We start from the raw sequence: 21606 nt of genomic DNA, 5'->3' as shown, positions 1-21606 counted from the left end.
TGACTCCGATCCCCCATCCCTTGGAAATCTTACCAGAGAAACGGCGGCTGTAGTGAATTTGCCATCTGCAACCACACGGGAGAAGAAGAGAGGACCTGTACTTGCAAGCCGAACTACATCGGCGATGGGTTCACCTGCCGCGGGAACATCCATCAGGTAACGCAAGTCATGTTCCGTGAAGTCAACTCTGCTTCCCTCACCGCGCCGAGGTCCAGGTTGCCAAGGGACATGCAGGAGTTGTATAACGTGGGAAGCTCTCTAACCACGGGAATGACTGTCTTGACATTACTTGGCAGTGAAAACAAATGTGATCTATCCACGGGAATTCATTTGACCTGGAATGTAGTGATTCAGATGGACGGTTCTAGAGTCAGAAGCATCTGGGTTTGGATTCAGCTCTGCCAGTTAGTAATGTGACTTTGGGCAGATTGCATCACCTCTCTGTGCATTCATTTTCTAATGTGTAAAAGAAAATAATGGTACCGGCCACATCAGGTTGTCGTAAGTATTAAATGAGATGATGTGTGCAACAGGCACAGAGAACACAGTGACTTGAAGGCATGAGCATGCTGCACGGGGCATAGAGATGAGGCCGTAAGACATTTGTAGATTTCTACCTGTTACAATGTGAACATCCGTTATTTGATTTAAAGACAGGCTAGAGCATTTTGTCTGACCCAAAATTCATGTTAATAGAGAAACTAAATCTGCCATAAATCTAGAACTCATTTTTTTAAAAGATACTTGAACTTTAACACACAAAAAGAGACCCCAGGGACATACACACAGAGGAAAGGCCATGGGAGGGCACAGTAAGAAGGCCACGGTGATCTGAAAGTCAAGGAGAGCGGCCTCAGAAGAAGCCAGACCTACTGACACCTTGATCTTGGACTTCCAGCCTCCAGAACTGTGAAAAAACAAATGTCTGTTGTTTAAAAAAATAATAATAATAATATTTGAACTTTTAAAAAATACTCCTAAAGCTCAGATGTTTCTGGAAATGGCTGAATCAGGTAGAGACTCCAGAAAGGTCTTAGAATTCACAGTGTGTCCACATAGTCATCCTGAACGTCAGCTGTAGGTGGAGCTGGAAAAGGCCCAGAGCATCACAGTCCCAGCTGACAGGATGGTAGATGCTCTCGATCTTAGAGAAACCGCCCTGCAATAACCCTGTGTTGTTCTTGTATATAGTTCATAGACACTAAGTGAACTGCCCTCTCTCTGTTTCCAGGAGCTTCCCAGGAACCCCAAAACTTCCCAGTATTTCTTCCAGCTGCTGGTAAGAATGTGCGTGTGTGTGTGTGTGTGTGACTGTAAGAGCTGAGTCTCAGGCCAGATACAGGATTAACCTGTAGCCTCTGGAGTGGGTGCAGGTAGAAGAAAGCCTGGAAACCTGGATTTCTGGAGGAGACTCTGTGTTGGTCATTTATGAACTTTTCATGCCTCAGGTGGGCAGCATGAAAGAGTGAAAAACTGTCACACTGGCCTGTTCTACACATAAAAATGAGGTATATGAAAAAATTGCCATCATACGGTGGAGAAAAGAAGCATTCCTGGGTTAACTCTTTGGGTGAACATATTATGGTAGATCTTTCTGCACATTATATAGCTGAGTAAGTTCTAGATATATTAAGAATGAAAGATAAAAATCCAGAGAAATAAAATCATAAAATCTAGAAGAAAATACAACCATAGAATGTTAGTATTGGCAACAAGACCATTAGAACCATTCAGTAAATCATCCTATGTCCTACATTTGTATTATATCCCAAATATGTAAAACATGTACATGTGGAAGAGACACTGAAAAAGAACACCTGAAAATAGCAGGGGATTATGGGTAGCTATTTTCTTCTTTATACTGTACTTTCAAATATTTAATACAATGAGCATATGTTATTTGAAGAACCAGATAAAAATAAGCATTATTTCATTGACAAGGGAGCTGAATGAACTTGAATCTGAGACTAAATGAAGCACAGATCTCCCCATCAGTGTCCACCCACCTCTGCCACCCCCATCTGCTCCCTCTGCCCTTGGAGCCTGCCTGTATTTATGTTCCGTACACATGTCGCCCCCACCTTGCTTCCCACAGGAGCATTCTGTGCGAGACCTGGCTGGTCCAGGCCCCTTCACCGTTTTTGCACCTTTGTCGGCAGCCTTTGATGATGACCTTCGGGTAAGCATGGAGCTTAGGCAGATGGAAGAGGCCTGGGACTAGAACACAGTGTAACCCCAGAACCAACAATGGATACATTTGTGGGAGGGAGATTTAAGATCAGCTGGAGTTGACCAGTAATGGAAGAGGCTGCCTCTCAGCAGTGGGACCCCTTATCAGGGGAAGCATTCAAGTGGATTTGGGGTAACCACTGGCCAGAGACCCTCTAAAGGACATTCCTGAATACATTAGAAGGTTGGAATAGATCAGCAATTCTTAAATGATCCAAACTTCCCATAGGCAAAAAAAAAAAAAAAAAGGGAATGTTGGATTAAAGGGATTTAAATAGGTTGTGTGGGTGGGGGGGGCGGGGGGCGGGATGTGGGATTTTTTTTGCAGGATTTATCAGAGCCTTTAATGTTCTGACATTCACTAGGACTCTTCATGCTGGGTTGCCCATTAATATATTATAAGGTAGCAAACATTTATGGAGTGTACCATACACTGTTTCCAGTGCCTTATGTAGATTAATTCATTTAGTCTTCATGACAACCGTGTGATGAAGTGCTATTATTATCCCCATTTTACAGTCCAGGACACTGAGAGGAGTAACTTCCCCAAGGTCACCACCTGACTAGACAATGGTGGTACAAGGACTCAAACATGCCTCAGAGTCTGTGTTATTAACCACCGCACACATGGCCTCTCTATGCAAATATTTTAGACACTAGCAAAGCAGGGACACAAAAAATAATTTTTGAAAAAAAATCGACACCTGATAGGTTTTTTTAAAGCATAAGAGGAGTTATCATCATAAAACGGTGAGAACCATGTGGGCTTATATTACACCTACTTTATGGGTCATTTTGTTTGCATTTTGATTCACAAATGGAGAAGCATCGTGATCTCGCCCATCTTAAAGGTTTAAATTTGGCCCGGGCACCTCTCCGAGAGGGGGAGCAGATGCAGTGTTTCCCAGTACCTTTCACAAGAAAACTCTTTTTTAAATATCATCTCACAGGACTTGGGGTCCTTGCCACGTGTTGTAAAATGCTGGACCAAAGGAACCCCAAGTTCCCTTCCAACCAGAGATCCCAAATGGAAGCAGGACAAGAATCAGGGCCACGCTCTCCCTCTTGCCTGAACAGTCTCTGACCTGAGCACAAGCCAACCCTGACTCCCACTTCCCAGGGCCCGGGTGGGGAGCGAGAAGTGGGGGAGCCCATGGAGTACAGGACAGCGACAGGGAACGTGGGAGCAAAGGCTCCTGGCTCCGGCAGGAACCCTCTGACCTTCCATTACAGATTAAGGACTGGGACCGACAGGGCCTGATGTCCCAGGTTCTTCGGTATCATGTGGTCGCCTGCCACCAGCTGCTCCTGGAAAACCTGAAATTGATCCCAAATGTTACTTCTCTCCAAGGGGAGTCAATTGTCATCTCCGCCTCTCAGGTAAGAAAGGCCACCTCAGGAAGGTGCCCATTTTCCTCGGGCCTCCTTTCTTCTCCTCTTCCTCACATTAATACCAGGAATAATAAAAATAATAGCAACAACAATAACGAACACATATTGTGATTTCTATATGCCAGCTACTAAGTGTCCATGTGTACGCACTCATAGACTCCTCAAAATAATCCCATAATATAGATGCTATTATTTTTCTCAATTTATACATTAAGAAACTGAGCTCAGAGAAGTTAAGTAACTTGTCCAGGGTCACACAGTAAGTAAATAGGAGAGCTGGAATTCAAACTCAGAGGCAAGGCATCTTCAGGTGGTCAACAGAACTGCTTTTGGAAGCATTACTCAGAAGCTGGAGAGGGATGAAAGCTTTGGATGGAAGCCACTTGACCATGCTGGGCCACTCCCCACACCACACACACAAATGGTGGCTGTCGAATTCATTGCAAAAGGGGGGAAAGTGTGTGGTGGGCAGAGGGGAGGGTTGGTGATATAGAGAGCACATGTGAACCAGATGCCAATTTTGATCCACTTGTTATTTGAGAATCACAGTGAAATGACTGTTTGGGTTGATTATTCGCTATTCACTTCTCCAGGTGAAAAATACATTCTGATCTCCATTTCCTCTTTATAATCATAATAAAAAAAATGTGCTAAACTCGGATCTTCAGATTTTGCTTACAGATCTCCTTAAACATTCACTCGTATGTCAATTTAACATGGTGAGCATTCAGAAAGAAGCAATGTTTGTGTCTATTTCTATTTGTGTTCATTTCTTTTCTCTTTTTTGGTTGGTTTCAGGACACGATGTATATAAATAATAAAGCTAGGATCATATCCAGTGATATCATCAGTACCAATGGAGTCATCCACATCATAGACAAATTGCTGTCTCCCAAAAACCTGCTTATCACCCCCAGAGATGCCGCTGGAAGGATTCTGGTGGGTGAACTCACTGTCATGCTCTCAGCACAATGACTCGGTGTGCTAATAATTTACTCTCTCCATTCTGATTGAGAGGCATCGTTTTGAGACATTTTAATTTTACTGCTTCAATCTCAAGCAAGTATTAAAAGCCTAGTAAATATTATTCTTAGTAAGAAGCAAATAAGTGAGTCTATTTTAAATAAGTTTTCGTTTTCTTCAGTGTTCACAAGGGCAGGTGGTCTTGCATAGATCTAGAAGGTGGAGAAATTACATATAGGTAGATAGATAAATAGATGATAGATAGATAGATAGATAGATAGATAGATAGATAGATAGATAATCACTAAACTAGACCTGGAGCAAGACTCCTCAATTGACAGAAAAGACAATTTTAGCTTTTATTGTTATTCATTCATTTTGGTCAGGGTTCTTCATTGCAGACAACAGAATCCACTATGCCTAACTTAAAAAGGGGTTTCTTAAGAAATTGACATCCCCAAATCTCTGGAAAGCCAAGGAGCCTAATCCAGATGCTGCACAGCTGGGCACACCACAGCCCAGGACACCTGCAGAGGGAGAACCCCTGACTTCCCCTGTAACAGCTCTGCCAGTGCCACCTGTCCCAGCCTCACCACCTAGGGCACCGGAGTCTGGCACCAGAGGCCTTCACCGTGTGCTTGTAAGAAAATCTGGTCTCCCTGCCAGCGGCCACTGCCACCTCCTGTTGTTCCTTTCCACCAATAAGTCTTATACAAGCGCTTCTCCTTGGAGAACCCTATGTCACATGGGGCTCTAGCTGCAAGGCAGTCTGGGAAATGCAGTGCTTAGCCTTCTAGTCTCTGTAACGCAGAAAGTCAAGGGCAGACTGGAGCTGGGGTGGGTGCCAAGAGCCAATCCACAGAACCTGCCGTATTATCTTACCCTCATTGGATCCAGTTGAGTTTTTGTTAAGGTCTCATTCCCATTCTTACCATCTTTGCAGCAAAATCTTACGACACTGGCAATGAACCACGGCTACACCAAATTTAGCAACTTAATACAGGTAAACACCTAGGACAAAAGTTACCCAGGGAGTAACTGGACTAAAGAAGTTTGGTTTTTGGAGGGTGTGTGTGTGTGGGTGGGGGTGCTGTTGGTTTGGTTTTCTGTCGTTTTGTTTGTTTGGGGCACACCCCAGCTGTCCTGGGATCTGTATGGGGAAGTCGTAATTTTCCAGAGAACAATGTCTTTCTCTGGCACTCCATCCCCAAAACGTTGTATGGCTTGTTCAGCTCTACGGACTATACATGGGCCGAGTTAGAAATTGAAGGGTATGAGGCTGAGCGAGGAAAGGAATGAGGGTGCACCAGCCCCTGACCCAGGTGCTTCATGTCTGGAATTACCACCTGCATGGTAGTGATGGAGAAGCTGGGGTGGAGTCGGGGAATCTATGCCCATGAGACAGGTAGAACTTGCATTTCAAACTATACCCTTCTGACTTCAGAGGCTGTTCCCACGAATTGAGTAGAAAAACTTCTTGTTCAAACAGATATTGCAGAGGATCCTCAGGAGGGCTATCAGGTTCGCCTAGGTTCCCTCTCCTCCTGCTCTCAGAAGCCCCAGGAGGGCTCTAAGAACCCCAGCTCCTCCTTCTCCCTCCCCCCACCCTCACCGCCCCGCCCCAGCACAGTCTACGAATCTGTATCTCCCAGTAATTTTCAAAATGGTCTGGGGCTCAGACTCTCTGGGCAGCTTTGAAGAAATGGAGATTCCAAATGGTGTTCAAAATGAGAATCTCCAGGGATGTTACAGACAAGTCATCTTGGCCCGCCCACCCACTCCCAAAACCTTATGGTCCCCCCACACACCTGAGCATCAGGTCTGGTTGAACACGGGCTTTTATAGCAAGTTAGGAGAGCTCTTTGGGGCTCAATGAAAGGGGTTAATAAAACCTACTCCCCAGGGTTGTTGGAAAAATTGTAAGGAAAAATGTGTGCAATGCACCGAGGTTATAGAAGGCTCTCAAAATGACCTCTCCCCATTCATCTGGAAATTTATTTTTTTTTATCTATGTGATCTAGAAATCTTATAAATACACAGAAGTATATCAGTATTGGATAGCTTTCATTTTTTTAAATGAAATATGAGACAAGTGCTAAATGGGTCTTCCAGAAAATAAAATATTTGGGCAAGAGAAGCAAAAATAAAATTTTTGAAGATACTCACTAAAGTTTATTTTCCTATTAACAAAAGCCCAGAATTTGACTTCCTGTTTTGCTTTCTAAGAAAATGTGGGTCCAATAAAAGAAAAAGGAAAGGAAAGAAAAGGAGGGTCCAAATGGCTGGAGTGTGGGCCTCTAGTTTCTGGCTGTGCCACGGGGTGGGCGCGGAGGGGACCCCAGCTGCCCTTAGTCCGCACCGTTGGGTTTGGCTGAGCATGTGACCAACCCTGTGTTTCAGGATGCTGGTTTGCTGAGCCTCATCACGGATCCCATCCACACCCCGGTCACTCTCTTCTGGCCCTCCGACCAAGCCCTCCAAGCCCTACCCCGGGAACAGCAGGACTTCCTGTTCAGCCAGGACAACCAGGACAAGCTGAAGGAGTATCTGAAGTTCCACGTGATCCGAGACGCCAAGGTATTTTGTTTTCGTGCAGACACGAGTGCAGGGCAGCCCGGGAGTGGTGCAACCCAGGAATCGTGAGCAGCCCCTGCCCCACTGTGTCCTCTGACTGGTCATCAATGGGCCCTGCAGTTTACCACACCTCGGCCTGTTGCTCCAACCTGCCTTTTATTTTCTAACTTTCACCAATACCCAGCGGCAGCTTCCTGTCTGTACAGCAGATCAGCTTTCTCACCTCCATCATTCACGTGACGGGATGGCTGCGGATGGCAGTCCCCAAGTCTCTCCAGATGATTCTTTCTCTCCTGACTCCAAAGTTTCTAGGCCAAGGACTGACTCATTCAGTTGCAATCAGTTCTTCATTCCTGAACCCGTCCACTGTGCTCAGGGAGTTGAGATCTTGCTAAAACCCTCGACCAGGACCCATGTTCCTCTCCAGGAGTAAACCTGTCCAATCCAAAAAAGCCAGGTGTCCAAACTGTGGTTAATTCAAGGATATGTTTGTTTCCTGGGGCTGGCACAACAAGTTACCACCAACTGGGGGGACGGGGGGGGCGCTTGAAACAACAGAAATGTATTGTCTCAGAGTTCTGGAGGCTGGAAGTCCGGAGTCAAGTCTGGAAGCTCCTCTTCCAAGCTCTAAGGAAGAAGCTGGTCCATGCTTTTCTCCTGGCTTCTGGTGGCTGCTGGCAATCCTTGGCATTCCTTGGCTTGTGGGCGCATCCTGCACATCTCTGCCTCTGTTGTCACAAAGCTGTCTTCTCCCTGTTTCTGTCTTGACTTGGCGTTCTCTCCTCTCTTCTTATAAGGACTCCAGTCATATTGGATTAGAGGCCCACTCTACTCCAGTATGACCTCATCTTAGCTAATTACATCTGCAATGACCTTATTTCTAAGTAAGGTCACATTCTAAAGTAATCCACTCTGTTGACTAATGAGTTTGCTGACCACTGGACTAGACTAAATGTTACCGTGTAGTTGGAAGCTGTGAGGATTAGGCAATTGTGGCATATTGTGTGCAAAGAGGTAAAGGGTAGTATATACAGTGGTCGGCAAACTCATTAGTCAACAGAGCGGCAAACCGCGGCTCGCAAGCCGCATGTGGCTCGCGAGCCTTGGTTTGCCAACCACTGCTAACCCACCCAATGCTGCCATTGGCTTCATACACCAATGCGCATCTTCCATGGACTCCACACATAGTCGGGAGATGGGAGGGTGACTGAACCCTGTCCCACTGGTGAGACCTCCCCTACAGAGAGCATGTCCAAGTTCCTAGAGGGCCTGTAATTATTAGTCCTTTTTATTATACCTACTGTCATTTTAAATCTGGAGTTACTAGAACTCTTAGAAAAACTTGCATCTGAATTTGGTTTGTTGGCAAAGCTCCTATGGGCCCTTCCTCGGCCCAAATTTGGGGCATTCATGTGGCATCCTGGCTGCTACAGGTTCTGTCGGTGGATCTGCCCAGGTCTGCTGCCTGGAAGACCCTGCAAGGCTCCGAGCTGAGTGTGCGGTGTGGCGCTGACAGTGACATCGTGAGTATCCTTGCCCAGGTGGGGGTTGGCAACACATTATCAGCATTCCCCAGCCACTGCCCTGTCAAAGAGACGTTCCTTTTTTCCTGTCATTGACAGCAAGCTCTTTTCCTCGCCGCCTTGAGAGCTATCTCCCCTGAGAGTAAGTAAGCGGGTATGAGGAACCTGATAAATCCTGGCCCACCTAAGCCCTGGGAGCAGGTGTCAGGGAGCCCCCTTCCTCTTACATGTGTGGAGCAGCTTTTAGGTTGGTTGGTTGGTTGGTTGGTTAGTTAGTTAGTTAGTTAGTTAGTTAGTGGTGGAGCACTTCCCTGGAGCAGGAAAATATGTTGTCATTCCTTTCCCTTCCTTCCTAGCCCCAAGGTGACCTCTTGTCTAGGCCTCCTTAGTGATCAGAACCAGCTCTGGGCTATAGCTTCTTAAATGAGCCAACAGAGAGAAAGTTTGCCATTTTCACCTTCCCTGGCTAGTTCCTCAACAAACTTACCTTCCTGTAACTCCATATGATGAATGGATATGATAGGATAATAGTAGCTACACTTACAACCTGCACATAAAGGTAAACCCAAAATGACAGTGACTTAAATATACAAGGGTTTATCGCTCTTATAAAGGAAATCAGGAGGTGGGTCCTCCAGACCTAGTATGATGGCTCCGTGAGGGAGCTCCTCCTGTCTTTCTGTTCTTCAGCACATGCTTCCAGCCTTAAAGTGACCTCAAGGTCCATCATGGCTGCTGGAGCTCCAGCCATCACGTCCACTTTCCAGGCAGTAAGAAGGACATGGCAAAGGGGTGCAGCTCCCATATGAGTTGATTCCATTCAAGGAGCCTTCTGAGAAGTCCCATACAACTTTCTGTTTACAAGGGATGACCAGCCAGAATCCCTTTGGTATTTGGATTGGAATTGCATTGACTTTATAACTGAATATGGGGAATGTGAGCACCTTTACAATCCAACTTCCGGAAAGTTACACTCTAGATCAGCTGTACTATCTCCACAGACGAAATTGGATGCCTATCAAAGAAATATAATAAGAATGCCCATTGCTCATTCTCTGTGCTGATACAGCTTTCAGAGAACCTTGTAATGTATGATTTAGTCTGATCTCTATAACAACCCTATGCAGTGGAATCATTAACCCTACTTACCTGGTGAGGAAAATTAAACCTCAGAGCGGTCCGCTGACAAGTAGAAGTGGTGGGATTTAACCACAGTTTTCCAGTGTTCTTTCCACTTATTACCTTGTGTCCATCTCATCATAGATGCTGAAATTTATCTTTTTTCTTTTCATAGAATTTTCTAAAAAACATTTTGTTCCCTGGGGGGTGAGGGAGTTTATCCTGACGTTCAGGATAAACTTTGCTGACACGGCCACGTCATGTGCAGTAACCCTGATTCCTTACTTAGTGCCAGCACCCAGCAAAGTGGGTTGTATCCATCAACTTTGCTGGGTGGACCTTAGCAAAGAAAAGTGCTAGGATTGCCCTAGTCTATTTGGCTCAGTGGATAGAGCATCGGCCTGCAGATCAAAGAGTCCAGGGTTCGATTCCAGTCAAGGGCACATACCTTGGTTGCAGACTCCTCCCTGGCCCAGGCCCTGGTCAGGGCTCATGCAGGAGGCAACCAATCGATGTGTTTCTTTCACATCGATGTTTCTATCTTTCCCTCCCTCCTCCACTCTCCTTAAAAAAATCAATGGAAAAATATCTTCGGGTAAGGACTAACAAAAAAAGGAAAAGAAAAGTGCTAGGATTGTTGTAGCATAAAACAAAACAATGTATCTAAAGCACAAATTACCCAATGCCTAATACATGTGAAAACAGAAGTGGTTGTTATCACTGTAAAGGAAAAGCCATCACTTGTATGCCCTAGGAAGACAGTTGTGTCAGGCACTTTGCTGGGTGCTGGCACTAAGTAAGGAATCGGGGTTACTGCACATGACGTGGCCGTGTCAGCAAAGTTTATCCTGAACGTCAGCCAGGCCGCCCCTGCTCCATCCTGTTACCCCCGCTGCCACTGTTCTACTTTGACAGAGATGGTGTTGCAGAGTGGCCAACTGTGTGGGCTCCGAGGCTGGCTGCCTGGTGTGAATGCTTGCACCACCATTGACTGGCTGAGTGACCTTGGGCAAGCTGTTTAACCTCTCACTGCCTCAGTTTCCTCAGCTATAAATGGGAATACTAGCAATAGTAGCTTCATCCTAGAGTCATCCTATCTAATAATAGACAAATATATCTAATAATAGACAAATATGCAAATTAACCATACCTCCGACACACCCACAAGTCACGCCCACCATCCAATCAGAGCGAGTATGCAAATTAACCCAAACCAAGATGGCTACAGCCACAGAGAGCAAGGTTCCTAGGTAACAGAGGAAGCCAAGCTTTCCGCCTTCCCTTGCCAGGCCTAAGCCTCCACTCAAGCTACAAAGTTTCAATTATAGAAGGTAAACAAATTCAAACAAATGGCGGCAGAATGGAGCTTGAGAGAGCAGGCCAGGGTTGCCACCGGCAACAGGGGAAGCAAAGCTTTCCGCACACCCTGGCCGGGCCCACCCGCTTAAGGCAACAAAGTTTCAATTATAACCCCAACACAAATGGCTACCGGCCTCGGAGGGAGCCCCAGGCTTGGCTCCGCTCCAGGCTGCAAAGTTTCAATTGTAGAAGGAAAATAAATTCCAGATACCAGGGCCTCCACTTGGGTTGCCAGGGGGTGTGGCCTGCCTGCAAACCACCACAGGCCCCTCGCTCAGGCCGCCCCACACCCCAAGGGAACCCCCACCTGATCCGGGACGCCCTTCAGGGCAAACCAGCTGGCCCCACCCCTGTACCAGGCCTCTATCCTATCTAATAAAAGAGTAGTATGCAGATTGATCATCACTGCAACACACAATATAGCTGCCCCCATGTGGTCAAAGATCCTGCCCCCATGTGGACACAAGATGGCCACCACAAGATGGCCAGCAGGAGAGGGCAGTTGGGAGGCACCCAGCCTGCAAGGGAGGGCAGTTGAGAAGGACCAGGCCTGCAAGGGAGGGCAGTTGGAGGTGATCAACCCTGCAGGAGAGGGCAGTTAGGGGTAACCAGGCCGGCAGAGGAGGGAAGTTGGGGGCAAACAGGCTGGCAGCAGAGTGGTTAGGGGGTGATCAGGCTGGCAGGCAGAAGCGGTTAGGGGCAATCAGGAAGGCAGGCAGGCAAGCAGTTGGGAGCCAGCAGTCCTGGATTGTGAGAGGGCAGTCGGACATCCCTCGAGGGGTCCCAGATTGGAGAGGGTACAGGCTGGGCTGAGGGACAACCCCCCTCCATGCACGAATTTCGTGCACCAGGCCTCTAGTGAGGAATAAAAAAATTGGCACAGGTAAAGCACATAGAACAATACTTGGCACTTAATACATGCTGAGTGTTTGATATATCTAAGTATGTATCTCAGTTCTTTCTGAGTCTTGCAAGTGCTGGCTACATTATATGGCCTAGGACAGGGCTCCTCAAACTTTTTAAACAGGGGGCCAGTTCACTGTCCCTCAGACCGTTGGAGGGCCGGACTATAGTTTAAAAAAAAACTATGAACAAATTCCTATGCACACTGCACATATCTTAATTTGAAGTAAAAAAAACAAAATGGCAAAAACACCCGCATGTGGCCCGTGGGCCATAGTTTGAGGACGCCTGGCCTAGGAAGTCTAAGAAGGATTGTTGCTAAATCTCTCTCTCTCTCTCTCTCTCTCTCTCTCTCTCTCTCTCTCAGGGCGAACTCTTCCTGAACAGTCAAAAGTGCAGGATTATACAACGGGAGCTCTTATTTGACCTGGGTGTGGCCTATGGCATTGACTGTCTACTCATTGACCCCACCCTGGGGGGCCGCTGTGACACTTTTACTACCTTCAATGTCTCGGTCAGTCCTAAAAACACTACTCTTACTGTGGTAAGGGAATGTTGAGTCTAAGAATGGTCTCATGATCCTGCATGGGCTCAGCTGTCAAACTACTGAGGGCTGTTCTCGTCAGATTGACAATGAACAAGCATCTACCTACGCCTGCACAGGCCTTGCACATTTTCATTTATTCACCTGCTCACCTGTCTGTTCATTCCCTCGCCATCAGGGAAACAGTTGGGACCAACCATGTGCCCTGCCAGTCATTTTCAAACCCACCCATCCATTCAGTCATTCACTCATTCATTCAACAAGCATGTTTGAGCTTCTGCTATTTTAAACGATATGAAATTGCCATACCTGACAGGCTGTGACTACAAACATGGCAATTTCACACGGCTCAATCTAATATTTTATGCTACCCACACCTCCATTCATTTGTTCATTTATTAAGAACATGGGTTAAGCTTCCATCCTAGGCCCTTCACTGTATGAGGCATTTTCCTATTTCCCACTTAACCATCTACCCAGTACCATTCACTGAGTTTGGTTCGATACTCATCTTATCCCTACAATAATCCAATAATAGAAGTAGTTATCATCAATTCTATTATATAGACTTGGAAATTGAGTCTTAAAGAGGTGAAGTGACTTACATGGAAAACTCGGTCACCAGTTGATTTGGGGATCTGGCAACTTATAGGCATTTGATAAATATCCCAAATTATTAGAATACCCATCAGTCAAAGTAGGAGATGAAAACCCAGTTAGCCTTTCTGCTACAGAGGTGGTGACCTTCTTAATTTCCAATGTATATTCACACACATTTTTTCAGCTAATCATTTTTCCTTACCCACACCCTGAAGGACAAGAATTATTATGCCTACCTTATAGATCAGAAAACTAAGCACCAAAGAAGGTGACTGGCCGAAAGTACCCCAGTTGATTTGTAGTGGTATTGACACCAGCATCCACGTTTCCCACTGGTATACCATATGCCTACATGACGCTACGCTGGTCCACCTCTGTGGGACAGGGAACTGTTCATCGCTGAGAACTAAACCAAGAAGCTGAGGTCCAAGACAGACCTTCAGAATTCTCCATGGCAAAGCTGACATGTGTTTGCTGTTATATTCTTGATCATAGTCAGAATCGTAATCAAGATTCAGTTCTTAGTCAACTCATCAAGACATTCACTAGGGGCATTTCCTTGTGCTTCCTAATAGTCTTGATTTTTAAGTTGTTTCTTTTCTTGACTACTAGGGGGATTGTGGGAGCTGTACCTATACTCCCAGCTGCCCGAGGTGGACGAAACCAAAGGTAAGTATGAACGCAGCAATAACATTCAGAGAGCAATAGGTTTATTTCATTATCAGACCCTAATCTTCTAGTTAGCATAAGTAAGTGTGCAAGTGTGTGCATCGGTGAGTGTGTTGCATAACTGTAATTTATGCCATTCTTTCAACAACCAGGCCCATCGGGTGAAAGATGAACATTCTTAACCCAGGCAACCTGTAAATCCACTGCCCAGCTTCTAGGAACTGTCTAGAAAAGTCATGGGAGTGTAGACCTAGATCATTATAATGATAAAAATAATAGCTGGATTTTAATATACATTTTTTTATTGATTTCAGAGAGGAAAGGAGAGGGAGAGATAGAAACATCAATGATGAGAATCATTGATTGGTTGTCTCCTGCATGCCCCCTATTGGGGAATCGAGCCTGCAACCCAGGCATGTGCCCTTGACTGGAATCGAACCCAGGACCTTTCAGTCCTCAGGCTGACACTCTATCCACTGAGCCAAACCAGCTAGGGCAATAGCTGGATTTTATTGGCTATTGTTCATGTCCCTGGAGCTACACTGAGTTCTTAGACATTATCCCTATCCTACCTAATAATAGACAAATATGCAAATTGACCGCACCTTCACTATGCTCAAGCCATCCCACCAGCCAAGCCACACCCACCAACCAATCAGGATGCATATGCAAATTATCCCAACCAAGATGGTGGTTAATTTACATATCAAGACAGCGTAGAAAGAAGCGAAGAGCTGCAGAAGGGAGCAAAGCTGCGGAGAAGCAAGCAAGCCGGGGGGAGGAGAATGGAGGAGCGGAGGCGGGGGAGAAGGAAGGAGAGCAGGCGGGCTGGTGGAGAAGGGAGGAGCGGAGGCGGGGTCGGGGGAGAAGGAAGGAGAGCAGCGGGCTGGCGGAGAAGGGAGAAAAGCAGGCGGGCTGGCAGAGAAGGCAGGGCGGGGGAGAAGGGAGGAGAGCAGGCGGGGCGGGGTAGAGTGCAGCAGGAAACCCTATTGCAGGATTCTTCCTGCAACGGGAACGCTAGTTCCTCATTATAACACTCATAAGAAGCTATTATTACCTCCGCTTATGAAAAATATGAGTGTCAGAGAGGGTAAGCAATCAGCCAAGGTCACACAACTGGTAAGGAGCAAAGAAAGCCATGTAAAAGCAATGGTTAAGCCAATGAAATTTGGAGTTCATAGATATGGGGTCAAATCCCAGTGGGCAATCTTGGGCAAATCACATAGTCTATACCAGGGGTCCTCAAACTTTTTAAACAGGGGGCCAGTTCACTGTCCCTCAGACCGTTGGAGGGCCGGACTATAGTTTAAAAAAAAACTATGAACAAATTCCTATGCACACTGCACATATCTTATTTTGAAGTAAAAAAAACAAAACGGCAAAAACACCCACATGTGGCCCGCGGGCCGTAGTTTAAGGATACCTGGTCTATACATTTTTTGACTCTGTAAAAAAGGAGCTAATAACTATTCAGTGTGTGGCTGTTCGAATGTAAGTTTTAAAATGCAAATTACAGAGGCTGCCACATAGTAAGCGTTCCTTAAATATTGGTTTTATCACTTATTCCAAAGCCAACTTCTTTCTATTCTACTAGGAAACCCTCTTAACAAAAACATCCCTGCAAAACAAAATGTAACTCAGACCCTTCCTTCTGATGATTTGGGGGCCTTGCCATGATGGAAAGCTACCTCTTCCCCACCTCTCACCCGGCATGCTTTGCAAACACACTCGGGGTCTTAAGGCTGGAGAGGAATCTTTCCAGCACTGGGCTCTCCCCCACTCATTTGCCTATCTAAGCCCCCAAGAAAAGAATCCCCTGTAAAGGCCATTGAGTCCCATTTTCGACTTGGGCAGTACCCGGCTCCCCCACTGGGAGCGGGCTAGAGCCTAAAGCCCAAGTCGGGCAGCTGACGGCGGAGGGCTGTTCACTCTCTTCCTTCAGGGCGTGAAGCAGAAGTGTCTGTACAACCTGTCCTTCAAGAGGAACCTGGAGGGCTGCCGGCAGCAGTGCGCGCTGGTGATCCCGCTGCCCAGGTGCTGCAAGGGCTACTTCGGGAGAGACTGCCAGGGTGAGGGCGCCTCTCATCACCTTGAGGTTCCGAAACGATTGCACAGTCGCTGTGCTGCCTTTGGAAGGGCTGAAATCATCAAGTGTGTGTTTTGGGGGAGGGAGTCCATCCTCCTCACGACTCTACCAAGAAAAGATCCCAACGCAACCATGCTGCAGAGTTGTGTAGCTTTCCTTAGACTTCTTCTCTTGTCCCGTTTTGGTTTGACAGAGCTGAGTCTAGTGCATGGAGTGTGATTGTGTATCATGCACTTGTGCTTACTAGTATGGCATAAGACCTTTCCCATGGCGCTAGAAATACCATGTTTCACTTTTTACTCTAGTCCGTGATCCTGACAAGTGCATGAGTTAAAGGCATCTAATAGAATTCTACCCTGGCAGGTGCTAGACAAACATGGGCCATTATTTAGTAGAAAAAAATAAACAAAAAAAAAAAAAAAAAAACCCTGTTACTGGATATACAACATCGTCCTCCCTTTCTTCACTAGGAAAGGGCTCCTTGTCAAAGGGCATTTGGGCCCATCCTGAAACCCCTGTGTCTAGATACAATAAATAATACGGCAGCATAGCAAATGCAAGGCACTTCCTATCGGCCACACATAGGTGTTACATCCCATATACATCATTATATTTAAACCTCAAAACCCCGAAGAAGTAGATAACATTGCTATCCCAATTTTACAGGTGAGAACATGGAGGCACAGAGAGAATAAGAAGCAAGCCCAAGGTCCATTTATCCTGGTTCAGTTGAGAGAATTCTAGGCTGGGAGTCCACGCATTCACCCAGCCTCCACGCTCCATCACTAAAGTGTGGACCGTTCTATGTGCTCAGTGCTTTATAGTTTCAAAATGTTCTAAGTTATGGTACCTCACTGGATCTTCATGTCACAATGTGGCATAGGGGATTAATCATCATCATCATCATCATCATCATCATCATCTAGAGCTAAGAGAACTGAACCTTAGAGCATATTCATTCAACCCAGATCTATTCACGCCAGGTCTCCTGATCCCCAAATACAGCACACAGTTCAGGGTATCACCCTGCCAAGGTAGAACCCCATCAGATACATTTAGGTTTAGTGGCTTGCCCTAAACATTGAGACATTGTGTGGGTAGGTCCCCAGGGCCACAGTCCCTCTGGGCTAATGGAGCTCGGGACCCACAGCTGCGGACGGGTTAGCAGCGCATTTACAAACGCTGGGGAGGCTGTTGAGTCCCTGATATTTCATCTCTTCCAGCCTGCCCTGGAGGACCAGATGCCCCGTGTAATAACAGGGGTGTCTGCCTTGACCAGTACTCGGCCACGGGAGAGTGTAAATGCAACACTGGCTTCAATGGGACGGCGTGCGAGCTGTGCTGGCCAGGGAGATTCGGGCCTGACTGTCAACGTAGGTGGCACCCACGCGCCTGCTCAGCCTCTTGTGCTGCTGAGTGCTCCCTGCCCTGATCCACACCGGTCTCCTGCCCTGGAAGCATGCGTCTTCCCCTCTCCCAGCCACACCCCCCGCCCCCATCTGCCTCCCCTTACGTGCTTTTCCCCCTCGGATGTGTGCGCATTTCCATCCACTGAAAGAGCTGCATCTCTAAAAGGAAGATCTCACATCCCCTGCAGCCACCAAGACAAGCTGTGGCTGAACAACATTCATTCATTCAGTTATTTAACCAACATGTATTATTCAGTCCTTACGAATATTGATAGCTAATAGTTTGTCGAGTGCCTACTATGTGCCAGGCAGATATGTTTTACCATGTAATCCTCACAACAACACTTTGAGGTAGATACTGTTGTTATTCCCACTTAGCAGAAGAGGAAACTGAGGCACTTAGCAGAAGAGGAAACTGAGGCTCAAAAGCCAGGAATTGTTCTAAGTTGTAAGGACACAGTGGTGTAGGAGGGGGCAAAGCCCCAGCTCTCAAAGACTGTGTATTCAAAGGGAGAAAACAGATAAAAGCTGCAGAAACAACAATAGTTATAAAGGTACAAATATAGAGAAGCAGGTAAGGGGAATGGTAACAGAGAGATGAGCAAGTGCAAAGGCCCTGTGGCAGGAGCAGGCTTGCCATGAAACAAGCATCAAAGAGGCCCGAGTGGCTGAGCAGAGTGAGCACATGAGAAGAAAGGAAGGCATGAAATCTGCAGGTCTCCAGGGGCCAGGTCACACAGGAGCATCTCAGCCCGAGAAAGATCTATGGCCTCTGCTCTGCATGTGATGGTGGCCAGCAGAAGGTTAGGAAGGGAGGAGCATCATGAGCAGATTAGAAAGGATGGCTCAGCTGCCCTGTGGAGAAGACACTGCCAGAGAGAAGCACAGAATCAGGGACACCTTTAGGGAAGCTAATGCCTAGGTGAGAGCTGATATTGTCTTGGGCTGTAGTGGTGCTGGGGGTGGCGAGAAGTGGAAGAATTGGTACATGTTTTGAAGATTTTACTGTTAAATAGATTTCTCTGTTCAGGGGTCCCAGATAAGATTCTCTCCCTCTTCTGTTCTGTTTTCTGGTGTAACCTCATTGCCCAGTCATGTCTGCCCCATGATGGCCACTGAATAAGTTGGTTTTTGAATGTCTGGATGGATGAGTGAGTGAGTGAGTGACTATGGCACAAGCAGGGTGCCTCCCACACGGACAACGCAGCCAACAGGTGGCGGGTGAGCTGGTTGATTGGATTTCAGTCCCTGATGACTGACCACTGATCACAATTTGCTTTACAGCCTGTGGCTGCTCGGACCACGGACAGTGTGACGAGGGGATCACGGGCTCCGGACAGTGCCTCTGTGAAGCTGGGTGGACCGGCCGCTTCTGCGACAAGCAGGCAGGTCTGTCATGGGTGTGATTAGCCACCAGGAACCCTGGCAGGGGCCAGGAACCCTGCCCTGAGCGTCCAAGTCGGGTTGGGTCTGAGCAGCACCTGAAAAAAAAAAAAAAAAGGCAACACGGCAGGTGCACCCTTGGCCATGTGAACAGCTGACTTGGATACGTGGCCCCAGGCCTCAGGAGGTGTGGCGACTTGAAGGAAACGTAGATGAAAATATTTCATGCAAACCCATGAAACTAGCATGCAGTCCTGTGCGATCACAGAGGACCCACCTCAGGCAAAGAATACAGGATCGGGCAGGGAGGGGCCCCAGGTTTTGGTCCTGGGCCCCGAGGCTGAGTGCTTCCATAGGAAATAGTCTGGAATCCCAGGTCTGATTCCAGATTCTATTTACCAGACCAGTGGCCCGCTCTGAGCCTTGATGCGCTCATCCTTTGAAAAGAAGTGTGTGTTACACATTTTGCAGCAGGGAGGGTTGTTTGAGGGCCGGAGATCATGGTTTTGAAGTGCCCGGTGCACATGGGCTCTTAAAAACAGTAGCTGCCATTATCATTGTCATCCTTATCAAGTCATCATTATCTTGATCCTTACTGAGCATTTTCTGAGCTTCCTCATGCCCAGGGCCCTATTGCTGGCAGAAGGTCTGAGATATAAAGGTTAAATTATCTCATGTGAGTCACTGCCATTTCATCCCCCCACCCCCCGCCCTGACGCCCCCATCCCCCCACCCCATGGCCAGGGTCTGAAAGACGGACCAAGCTCTTCCGCTGGGCTTCGGCAACCTGAAGTTCCAGAATTCCAACAGAATCCTTCACTTCCGTTCCTCCTTCTCCTCCTCCTGCTCTGGATCCTGACTGCCACCTGGCTTCCTGCAGCCTGTGGGTGCTGCAGCCCCATCCAATCACCAAAGCCCCTCAGAATTTTTCCTCCAATTCAATATATTTTTATTCATTTCAGAGAGGAAAGGAGAGGGAGAGAGAGAGAAACATCAGTGATAAGAGAAAATCATTGGTCAGCTGCCTTCTGCATGCCCCCTACTGGGGATCGAGCCCACAACCAGGGCATGTGCCCAGACTGGGAATCCAACCATGACCTCCTGGTTCATAGGTCAACACTCAACCACTGAGCCACACCAGCTGGGCTCTCCTCCAATCTAACCACCTCCATCTGGAACCCCTAGCCCTTAGCACCAGAGAGCTAATCTGCCACATTCACGTCTGCTAGCAAATTTGGACATAGAAAGTTCTAATTGGTTGCTCCCAAAGGTAACATATTTGCATTTTAATCTGATTAACATCGCAGAGATAATGTCTTAATATAAAGGAGTAATTCCAGAATCTCAGGATCTCCAGGCTAGAAGGGACCTTAGCAAATCACCCCATTCCTCGGCTATGAGGGGACACTTTTGAAACACAGTGGCAACTCAGAGGGGAGTCTTGGGGAGACAGCTTAAGTGGGTCTCAACTCTTCTCACCATGACACAGGATGAATGGTGACCTTTTTCTTCACAGCTTTGCCCCCAGTGTGCACACCTCCTTGTTCTGCTCACGCTACCTGTAAGGAGAACAACACGTGTGAGTGTAACCTGAATTATGAAGGCGACGGAATAACGTGCACAGGTGGGTCCCATTTGTGCATGTGTGAAACAGTCATAGTCTGGGCTCCATCCTGGCCCTTCTACCTCCTACCTGGGCCACTTGGCAATACCCACCCCCTCTGTGACTCAGTTTCCTTAGTGGGTTTGCTTACACCTGACCTGCCCACCTCCCAGGTCATGGTTTGAAATTGCTTTGCAAACTGTGTTGCACTTTATTTTATAGTGTTTTTCAAACTCTATGAGTATTCCAGTCTTACTTCAAAAAATTCAGAAGATACACTATAGTATTTTTTTAAAAAATAGTTAAAACTACACATACTCTCACTATTTAATAAGAACCACTCTGAACATTGCAATGTCTGTATTTAGTAGTGAGGATATGGGTTCAGCCACACAGAGACCCAAAGGAACAGTGGTGTAAATATGGCTGATGTTTAGATGTTTATTTTCATCTCGTAGAACAGTTTGGATGGAGGTATCCATGGCTAACATGAGGTATCACTCTGAAAGGTCATCGGGGAGCCCAGGCTCCTTCTATCTTGTTGCTCTGCCATCATTCAGTTGCCTGACCTGAGATAGCCACCACCGTAAACACATCCCAGGCAGCAGGAGGGAGAGGGAGAGGAAGGAGATTTAAGGGCACACCTAGTAGTTGCTAAAATCCTGTCTGCTCCTATCCCATTGGTTGGACCCTCACTATCTAGCACATGTAGCAGCAAGGAAGCCTGGGAAATGCAGTCTTTCATTAGGCAACCATGAGCCCAGTTAAAAATCTATAGATAAAGGAGACAATAGGTATTAGGGGAAGTGAAAAATCTTGGCCACAGTACTTTCTTTTTTCACGAATAATTATTCACAGAGATATAGACTTTCCCTACAAAAATGAGATCTCACTATGCCTGCTGTTTTGTTTTGTTTTGTTTTGTTTTATAAATTTTTATTGATTTCAGAGAGGAAGGGAGAGGGAGAGAGAGATAGAAACATCAATGATGAGAGAGTATCATTGATCGGCTACCTCCTGCATGCCCCCTACTGGGGGATGGAGCCTGCAACCCGAGCATGCGCCCTAGACCAGAATCGAACCTGGGGCCTTCCAGTCCGGAGTCCGATGCTCTATCCACTGAGCCAAACCAACTAGGGCTATGCCTGCTCTTTTGTAATCTGCCACAAGGCAGTCCAGAAATGGTTCAGCACTCAACAATGGCAGCAAAGTCCCAGGTCTGTCTTTCTACCCCACCATCCTTAGGGTGA

General features: G+C 46.9%; 1 protein-coding gene across 3 annotated transcripts in view; it reads left to right on the top strand.

Annotated features, from left to right (window-relative positions):
- Nucleotides 1-21606, top strand: part of STAB2 (stabilin 2) — a 128357-nt gene that overhangs the window by 87241 nt on the left and 19510 nt on the right. For all 3 annotated transcript variants that reach the window (XR_013813717.1, XM_079775418.1, XM_079775417.1), the window contains 14 exons: nucleotides 37-156; nucleotides 1232-1279; nucleotides 2096-2179; nucleotides 3463-3609; nucleotides 4420-4560; nucleotides 5528-5587; nucleotides 6985-7161; nucleotides 8592-8681; nucleotides 12430-12576; nucleotides 13819-13875; nucleotides 15818-15944; nucleotides 17185-17334; nucleotides 18655-18759; nucleotides 20270-20377. Coding sequence is in view for 2 of the 3 variants with exons in the window: in XM_079775418.1 (XP_079631544.1) it covers nucleotides 37-156; nucleotides 1232-1279; nucleotides 2096-2179; nucleotides 3463-3609; nucleotides 4420-4560; nucleotides 5528-5587; nucleotides 6985-7161; nucleotides 8592-8681; nucleotides 12430-12576; nucleotides 13819-13875; nucleotides 15818-15944; nucleotides 17185-17334; nucleotides 18655-18759; nucleotides 20270-20377 (1561 nt within the window). In the remaining variant the exon portion in view is untranslated. The remainder of the gene's footprint in view (nucleotides 1-36; nucleotides 157-1231; nucleotides 1280-2095; nucleotides 2180-3462; nucleotides 3610-4419; nucleotides 4561-5527; nucleotides 5588-6984; nucleotides 7162-8591; nucleotides 8682-12429; nucleotides 12577-13818; nucleotides 13876-15817; nucleotides 15945-17184; nucleotides 17335-18654; nucleotides 18760-20269; nucleotides 20378-21606) is intronic.

The sequence above is a fragment of the Cnephaeus nilssonii genome (genome assembly GCF_951640355.1).
Source record: "Cnephaeus nilssonii genome assembly, chromosome: 6".
NCBI lineage: Eukaryota > Metazoa > Chordata > Mammalia > Chiroptera > Vespertilionidae > Cnephaeus > Cnephaeus nilssonii.
The sequence above is the reverse complement of the archived record's forward strand: the minus strand, read 5'-3'. Positions and strand labels throughout refer to the sequence as shown.